The 9,060-nt window shown below is 52.1% G+C and overlaps 1 protein-coding gene across 1 annotated transcript in view; it reads left to right on the top strand.

Moving 5' to 3' along the window:
- Positions 1-368: 368 nt before the first annotated feature.
- Positions 369-9,060, top strand: part of ACVR1C (activin A receptor type 1C) — a 13,108-nt gene continuing 4,416 nt past the window's right edge. The window contains exons 1-7 of the mRNA XM_015635554.3: positions 369-723; positions 4,826-5,065; positions 6,255-6,485; positions 6,806-6,973; positions 7,692-7,848; positions 8,311-8,435; positions 8,548-8,678. Coding sequence (XP_015491040.1) covers positions 570-723; positions 4,826-5,065; positions 6,255-6,485; positions 6,806-6,973; positions 7,692-7,848; positions 8,311-8,435; positions 8,548-8,678 — 1,206 coding nt within the window. The 5' untranslated portion in view covers positions 369-569. The remainder of the gene's footprint in view (positions 724-4,825; positions 5,066-6,254; positions 6,486-6,805; positions 6,974-7,691; positions 7,849-8,310; positions 8,436-8,547; positions 8,679-9,060) is intronic.

The following is a 9,060-nucleotide window of genomic DNA, read 5'->3' as shown; positions in this document are numbered from 1 at the left end:
GCCGTGTCTGGTGGCTCTCACATCCAGCCCTGGCACAGCCGAGCTGCCGCTGCTGAGGGCAGGGACTGCCACGGGCAGTGGGTGCTGTGCTTTTGGGAGCCAGCAGCAGCTTTCAGAACTGCTTTTTGTGATGGCCAGTCCATCACAGGAGACTGCTGCCACCTATAAAATCCCCTGGGACCAAGATTTAAGTCATGTGTGAGTGTTTGGGCTGGCCTCCTGCAGCCACCCCAGGGCTCTGCTGTGCCAGGGCCTGGTCCCCACAGCCCGGTGTCCAGGGCCATTTATTCCCTGTTCCCCAGGCCTGCAGTGTGTGTGCCAGCTGTGTGAACACACCAACTTCACCTGCCAGGGCCTGGTCCCCAGGGCCATTTATTCCCTGTTCCCCAGGCCTGCAGTGCGTGTGCCAGCTGTGTGAACACACCAACTTCACGTGCCAGGGCCTGGTCCCCACAGCCCGGTCCCCAGGACCATTTATTCCCTGTTCCCCAGGCCTGCAGTGCGTGTGCCAGCTGTGTGAACACACCAACTTCACGTGCCAGACGGAGGGCGCCTGCTGGGCCTCGGTGATGCTGACCAACGGGCGTGAGGAGGTGGTCAAGTCCTGCGTCTCCCTGCCCGAGCTGAACGCCCAGGTCTTCTGCCACAGCTCCAAGAACGTCACCAAGACCGAGTGCTGCTACACTGATTTCTGCAACAACATCACCCTCCGCCTGCCCCTCGGTGAGTGCCGGGGACCAGAGCCCGGGCGGGGGCCCGGCGGTGGGAGCCCGGCCTGGGCCCTGCAGCACACAGCCGCCTTTGTCCCAGCTCTTCCACACCGAAATATCAGCTGCAGCTGTGTTTGCAGCAGAGGGAATTGCTGGTGTTTCTAAAGGCACCCAGAGGCTGGTGTCGATGTCCTTGGAGCAGGGGGCTCCTGGGGCAGGAGCGCTGGAGGATCCCAGGGCACTGCCAGGGACCTCTTTGGCTGGTGAGGTTTCACCCGGAGCCTCGGGTGCCATGGTCGATGTGAGCAGCCTGTGAGGCAGCTGGGCCATGGTGTGACAGCAGTGTCACATCGGTGTCACAGCGGTGTCACAGTGGTGTCACAGCGGTGTCACATTGGAGTCACAGCAGTGTCACATCGGGGTCACAGCGGGGTCACAGCGGAGTCACAGAGGGGTCACATCGGTGTCACATTGGGGTCACATTGGTGTCACATTGGTGTCACATCAGTGTCACAGAGGGGTCACATCGGTGTCACAGTGGGGTCACATTGGTGTCACATCGGTGTCACAGTGGTGTCAAAGCGGTGTCACATTGGGGTCACATTGGTGTCACATCGGTGTCACATCGGTGTCACAGCAGTGTCACAGCAGTGTCACATCGGTGTCACATCGGTGTCACAGCGGTGTCACATTGGTGTCACAGTGGGGTCACAGCAGTGTCACAGCGGTGTCACATCGGTGTCACATCGGTGTCACAGCAGTGTCACATTGGTGTCACAGCAGTGTCACATTGCTGTCACATCGGTGTCACATTGGTGTCACATTGGTGTCACATCGGTGTCACAGCAGTGTCACAGCGGGGTCACATCAGTGTCACATCGGGGTCACATCGGTGTCATGGAGGGGTTACAGCAGTGTCACATTGGTGTCACAGAGGGGCCACAGCGGTGTCACATCGGTGTCACAGAGGGGTCACATCGGTGTAACATTGCTGTCACAGCAGTGTCACCCAGTGTGGCTCAGCAGGGATGAGAAGCTGTGCGGTTCCTGTTCCTGATGAGAGGGAGGAGAAGGTTGGCAGTCCCAGGAGCCGTGTGCATCCCCCAGCTGCTGCAGTGTGAGTCTGCCAGGCCCAAAGTTGTGTAATGAAGTTGATTTGGTGCTTTCTAAAAATAAATATTTTTTCTCTTTTTAGCATAATTTTCTTTTTTTTTTTCTTCTTTCCAAGATCTGTTCTTATTCCAGCTTTTCTTAAAAAAAGTTGTAAAATACACTATTTTATCAGATAATACTGTGTTATATACTTACAGCAGTGAGATATGTTACAGGTAAAAAAGATGCAAATGAATACACAATTCAAAATGATAAGTTGCATTGAAGATGCCATCATGTAGTTGTTGATGGAACTCGAAAGGCTGTGTCTGGGCAGACCACGGGGGAGCAGCTGGAGGAGCCCTGGCCACTGTCACCTCCTGGTGAACCCTGGTACCCAGCCTCACCTGGGCCCTGGGGCAGCAATAAGGATCATTTCATTGGTGCTGAGGATAATTCATGTGATGTTTGTGTCCCCACAGATGGCTGGGGATACAAGCATCATAAAGTGACCCTAGGACGTTGTTTTTCTTTCAGCTGGCCACAGAAGGGACACACTAATTGTGGTCATGCTCTAGAAATAAAGTGCCATGGTGGTTTTTCCAAGCTGGGAAGAAAGCTGCTATTTCTAGAGGAGCAGCAGAGGCAATCTGTTGTTCCAGCACTTGAACTGGGACTTGCAAAACCTTCTAGTTTCATATTTCAGTACCCAAAAAACCAGACTGAATTCTTACCCTGAGCCCTTTGCTCTAAAGTTTCGGGGGAACTCGTGTCAGCTGGAACTGTGGCAGTGCCAGTGTGGTTTCTTTTCCCCTCCTCACGCTGTTCATGTTGTCAGGACGTGGCTGGGGACAGCTCCAGGGTCAGTCCCTTGTCTCAGACACCTGGCAGGTGGCACTTGGGACAGACACCTACATATGGAATGTCTGTATCATCTGTCTCTATCTAACTGTACCTATCTCTGCCTCTCTGTTCCAATGTCTCTCTAGTTCTATTTTCTCTATCAATCCCTTATATATATATCTCTATATAATATATATATAACCCTAGATCTCCCTTTGTGTGTGTATATATCTATTTCTTAATGTGTGTATATATATTATGTATCTACACACTTACCTGCTGAGCTGTCTATCCCCATTAAGCAAATTCTAGTTTAAAAGTGGAGCATGTGAGCATAAAAAACTTCCCTTTAGGCAGCAGTGACTCTCCTGGAGGAGGAGAAACCCTGAGAAGGTCCAGCATGGTGCCCATCCCTGCTCGGTGAGGCAGGACCTTTGTGTCCTTCTGGGACAGGAACCCACCCTTCAGCTCTTCTCTGTGGAGAGAGCTGCTCTGGCTCAAAGGCTGCACGGGGCTGGGAGCAGCCTGCACTGATGGAAATGTCCCTGCCCGTGGCAGAGGCTCGGAAACAGCTGAGTTTTATGGTCCCTGGCAACCCAAACCATCGTGGGACTCTGTGACTGTAATTAGCAAAGGTTTATGTTGTATGTCCCTGTCCCTGCCCTGTCCCTGCCCAGTCCCTGTCCCTGCCCAGAGCCAGCAGGGAAACAGGGATTTCAGCCCTGTGGAAACAGGATGAAAAATGTTTAGGAGATCCTGGCATGCCAGTTAACAAGCAGCAGTTCCAAGGAGGAATCATGCTCACAAATCCTCTTACAAACCTCCCAGGTCACCTCTGAAGTCATTAAAGGAAAACCCTGTGAACAAAATGTTCCAGCTTTGTGTTCAGGAGGGTTGGAGTTGTGCTGGTGAACAGACATGTGGCATTGACTGGAGGAAGGTAGCAGTAGGTGCTGAGGTAATTTCCTGATGTTTTTGAGACCCCACATCACTTTGGTCACTCTCAAACTCAGGTTATGGTGTGCATGTGGCCCAGCATCTCCCTGAAGAGAAGGAGTGGCCTGGCATGGTGTGGAGTTTGTGATTTTTACATCTTCTGCTGCCCTGAGTTCTTGTTTGTACTCGTGATTCTGAGCATTGAGAATAAAGGTATCATGTGTGTGTTCATGTGCAAGTGAATCCCTTAGCAGGGTCTTCCTAGAGCTTCTTGATACAGAGCGCCTTGGGTGGTGATCAGAATGCTGACCTGAGACCAAGCTTTCTGCACAAAAGCTGTGTGGGGAAAGGCTCCATCACTTACAGAAACCTGGTCTGTTCTGTCTGTTCTGTCTCCTGGCCAGGACAATTGTGGGAAAGCATGGGGTGGAGAAAAGGAGGCTCGGGGGTGACCTTGTCACTCCCTGCAGCTCCCTGAAGGAGCCGTGGCCAGCTGCGGTCGGGCTCTTTCTCCAGCAGCTCTGACAGAAGGAGAGGACACAGCCCCGAGCTGTGCCAGGGGAAATAGAGGCTGGATACGAGGAAGAAGCTTTTTATGGAAAGGGTGATAAAGTACTGGAATGGTCTGCCTGGAGAGGTGCTGGAGTCACCATCCCTGGATGGGTTAAAAACGCTGGATGTGGCACTCAGTGCCAGGGGCTGGTGGAGGTGTCAGAGCTGGGTGGGACTCGGTGCTCTTAAAGGTCTCTTCCAACCTGGTTGATGCCTTAAGTTTTAGCTTTCATATTTTCCAGATTCTGTATTAATGGTACATAACTCTGAGCTTCATCTAAAGTGTTAGCAAGTTCCCCTGACGGTCCTTTTCCAGCCCCAGAACCAAGGACACCGTTCCAACTTCAGGCCCAAAAAGTGTAAAAAAAGCAAATTGAGGAGAGCAAACTGGGAGGATGGGACTGCATCACCTGAAGCTGTAATAGCACAATTAACCCCAGTGTGGAAATGGACCAAAACTTATAAAAGTGTGAAAACTCCTGACCTGGGATCCATCCTGGGTGTAGCTTTGGCCGGGCTCTTGTACTGCCCCGGTGCATCCTTGGAAGGGCTTTTAATAAATCCCTGCTTTATTCCTTTAAGCCAGCCTGTGCTCCTGGGAGCCTGCCAAGGCCTGGTGGTGCCTGTGGCTGTCGCGGTGTCACTGCCCTGTCCCAGGCCGGTGTGTCACGGTGTCCCTTGTCCCCGTGCAGCGTCCGAGGCTCCTGGCAGAGCGGCGCGGCGCTCGGCGGCGTTGGCGGTGCCGGTGGCGGTGCCGGTGTGCGCCCTGGTGCTGCTGGCCCTGTTGGGGGCCTGCACGGCCCGGGGCCGGCGGCACCGTGGGGCCAAGCCCCCCAACGTGGAGGAGCCCCTGTGCGAGGCCAGCCTGGCCAGCTCCGGGAAGACGCTGAAGGATCTCATCTACGACATGACCACCTCTGGCTCGGGCTCCGGTACGTGGGCTTTGTGCACATGGGCTTTGTGCCGCTGCTCGTGGCCACCCCTCGCTGCGGCGGCGGGGCTTTGGGAGCCCTTCCTCTGTCAAACTGCAAAAATTCCCTTCTTTCTGGGAATGGAGGCCGTAAAAAAGGGAGCTCGGAAATCAGAATCAAGTGTGCAACCCAGCGCTGCTGGCTGATATTAAAAGGTGCTAAACTCACCTGAGCGGGACAGGATGCTGCTTCTGAAATGTTTTGTGTTTCAGAGCAGAATAATGTTCCTCCAAATCCTTGTGTTGAGCAGAACATTAATCTTTTTAACATTTTTCCCATTTCTTGCCTACTGTGATATCCCCATTGCTACTGAGAACCTGTTAAACCAAAGAAACCTAAAAATGAGGTGGGAATTCACAAATTCCAGCTCATTTGACCAGTGGCATGTCTGGGATGTATAGTCCAACTTCCCCAACTAGAATTTTTTTTGAAAAGTATGTAAACTATGCTTGCTTTTATTTGTAAATGAAAAATGTACAAATGGTGCCCAATTTAGTTTATTTCCATGAGCTGCATACCTCTGAGGATTAAGTTGTTGTTCTTCCCTAATGCCTTTTCACAGCTCCAATGAGCAGACTTTGGCTTTATTTATGCTGAAGTTTTTAACTGTTCCCAGCCATCCTCGAGCCAGGAACGAGCTGAGCCAGAGCCCCATGCACCAGGGTGATTCGTTCTGACTTCAGCCAAAATCAAGGTTGCAGTTATTAAAAAAAAAATAAAAAAGAAAAAAAATAATAATTCCCTGTTTTAAGTCCCCAACAAACACAGAATCAAATCAAACCAGGCAGGGTTTGTGGCTGTCAAAGCACAGTGGAGCTGCTACAATATTTTATTTTAATTTCAAATATTTCAGCTGGAGTAGAGCAACTACTTGACTGCAGGACAGTTGCAGTCTGCATCAAACCAAATTGAGTAGTTTGGGCCACATTTTAAAATTTTTACTGGAGTTTAAAAAAGTTTCCTCTATGTACAGACACTGGGAAGTAACAACAGAAATTCTGATTTGAGGAGATATTGGCTGGGAGAGGATTTTCCCTTGGTAGTCTTGGAAAGCAAAGCCATGAGTGCAGCTCAGTGGGAGAGGTGAGTGTTGGGGTTTGAAGGTCCCAGCTGAGCTATTTCACAGGAACCTGTCTCTCTTTCTCACCAGGTCTGCCTCTGCTGGTCCAGAGAACCATCGCCAGGACGATCGTCCTGCAGGAAATCGTGGGAAAAGGGCGATTTGGCGAAGTCTGGCATGGGAAATGGTGTGGGGAGGACGTGGCTGTGAAAATCTTCTCCTCCAGAGACGAGCGGTCGTGGTTCCGGGAGGCAGAGATTTACCAGACGGTCATGCTGAGGCACGAGAACATCCTGGGCTTCATTGCTGCCGACAACAAGGGTGAGCAGCGCGGCCCCGCGGGCTGCCCGCCCTTACCGACCTTCTCCCACCCGGAAAATTCTCTGCTCCTGCACGGCAGCCTTGGTAACAGTGCTGGGGAAACATTGGACTCTGTGGTGCTACAACTCCTCCCAGCCCCAGTGATGACACACTCTAACTCCAGAGTGTCTGTCTCAGCCCCCGCTCCATCTGAAAGTTCCCTGAGCTGCCGTGCCCCGAGCTCCTGCCCGCTGCCACAGCTGGCACACCTGTTTGCATTCCCTGACAAGGGGAAGGTTTTCCCAGCTAATATTTTCATTACTCTTGCTTCCTCTGGCCAGATAATGGGACGTGGACTCAGCTCTGGCTCGTGTCCGAGTACCACGAGCAGGGCTCCCTGTTTGACTACCTGAACAGGGGCACGGTGACGGTGGAGGGCATGGTCAGGCTGGCACTCTCGGTGGCCAGTGGCCTGGCCCACCTCCACATGGAGATCGTTGGCACGCAAGGCAAGTGCTTCCCTCCCACTTCTCCTTCAGTATTTTAAGGAGCTTCATTGTTCTCAAAATCATTTATGGGTGATGTGGAATGGTGAAGGTTTTCCAAAGTGTCAGCAGCAGGGGGAACCGTGTGAGTGTGAGTGGTGCAGTACAGACTGGGAAGAGGGACGTTCCCTTCCCACCCCATTGTCTTTAAAGAAACGCCTGGAGAAGCAGCTCTGCTGAATGGGAATGAGTGCTAATGAAGGAAAAATTAGGAAAAATTTCTTCATGGAAAGGTCTGTCCAGCCCTGGCACAGGTTGTCCCAGGCAGTGGTGGGGTCACCATCCCTTAAAAAGCTGTGTGGATGTGGCACTTGGGGCCATGTGTTAGTGGTGGCCTTGTCAGTGCTGAGGAATGGTGGGATTCGGTGGTTTTAGAGGGTTTTTCTGACCCAATCCATTCAGTGATTCTGTAATTTTCTAAATAAATTTGGAGGGTGATCTCCCAGATTCTCTTTTTGTATTTTTTTCCTGAAATACAGATATTGAAACAAAAATACCCTTAAAGTTTTCTTTCAAAGTTGACAACACTTAGCAGAGCTTTACTCTGTCTAAAATAAGCTTCAATATTTCTATAGGGTGTAGTAACAAAAGTGAATAAATCCATTTTTACACCCTTGCTCATTATATTAAAATCCATAGTGTTGTTATCAAAATTGGAGGCGGTTTCTCTTGCTGTGGACAGGGAAGCCAGCGATCGCACACCGGGATCTGAAATCCAAGAACATCCTGGTGAAGAGGAACGAGACCTGCGCCATCGCCGACCTGGGGCTGGCGGTGAAGCACGACTCGGTGCTCAACACCATCGACATCCCCCAGAACCCCCGTGTGGGCACCCGGAGGTGGGTGAGGCAGCGGCGGCTCCCTGGGGATGGCTCCTCAGCCCGTGCCCCCATCTGTCCCCTCTGCCCCTGGCATCGGGCAGGGACGGCCACCGTGGGGTGGGCGGGTGATCGCCCACGGCAGAGCCTGCTGTGGGATGGGGTTCTCTGCCCCACTGGGCATCGTGTGCCTCTCACCCTGCTCACCCTGGTGCTCGGGGCACAGCTGCCAGCACCACGAGGGTCCCCAGCACATGGGGCAGCCTTTTGTGGTGCTCACCCTGCTCACCCTGGTGCTCGGGGCACAGCTGCCAGCACCACGAGGGGCCCCAGCACATGGGGCAGCCTTTTGTGGTGCTCACCCTGCTCACCCTGGTGCTCAGGGCACAGCTGCCAGCACCACGAGGGGCCCTGGCACGTGGCAGCACGGCTGTGGCCTCTTGTGGGAGCTGCCCCGGCAAACTGAGCCTGTGTGCCCCGAAGGTACATGGCCCCTGAGATCCTGGACGATGCGATGAACACGAACATCTTTGAGTCCTTCAAGCGTGCAGACATTTACTCCCTGGGGCTGGTGTACTGGGAGATAGCCCGGAGGTGCTCTGTTGGAGGTGAGGCTTTGGCCTTCTCATCCCATCCCAGATCGCTTTGGGTTGGAAGGGACGTTAAAGCTCTTCTTGTTCCACCCCTGCCATGGCCACCCACACAATAAATCTTCCCCAGGAGTCACTGAGGAATACCAGCTGCCTTACTATGACCTTGTGCCTTCTGATCCTTCAATAGAAGATATGAGGAGGGTTGTCTGTGAACAGAAGCTCAGACCAAGTATTCCAAACCAGTGGCAAAGCTGTGAGGTAAAAGCAGTTTTCTAGTTTATTCTATGTTCATTTTGTAGGGGTTTTTTCTACTTTATTTTGTTATTTATATGTTCAAGTTTAAATTAAGACAGAATTTTTCAGTGAGAGATAGGGCACTCAATGCCTGGCTTCTCCTGAATTTAGAAGCTTCAGATGTCTAGTTGTCCTTCAGATGAATACAGAGAAAACTCTGTGCACCAAGTGCTCAATGCTGTCCAAGGCAGGTCTTAATTGATGCTGCTGCTGTTGTGTCACTGTTTCAGAGAGCTGCACTTTATCTCTGTTTTGAAACTGGAAAGCAGGGGGTGGTGGCTGTAACCCTGGCTGTTGTCTGTCCCCTGCAGATCCTGTTTGTACCTGGTGCCTTTTCTGTCCCCAG

This window comes from Parus major, chromosome 7, assembly GCF_001522545.3.
Source record: "Parus major isolate Abel chromosome 7, Parus_major1.1, whole genome shotgun sequence".
NCBI lineage: Eukaryota > Metazoa > Chordata > Aves > Passeriformes > Paridae > Parus > Parus major.
Note: the sequence above shows the minus strand (reverse complement) of the source record. Positions and strands in the feature narration are given on the sequence as shown.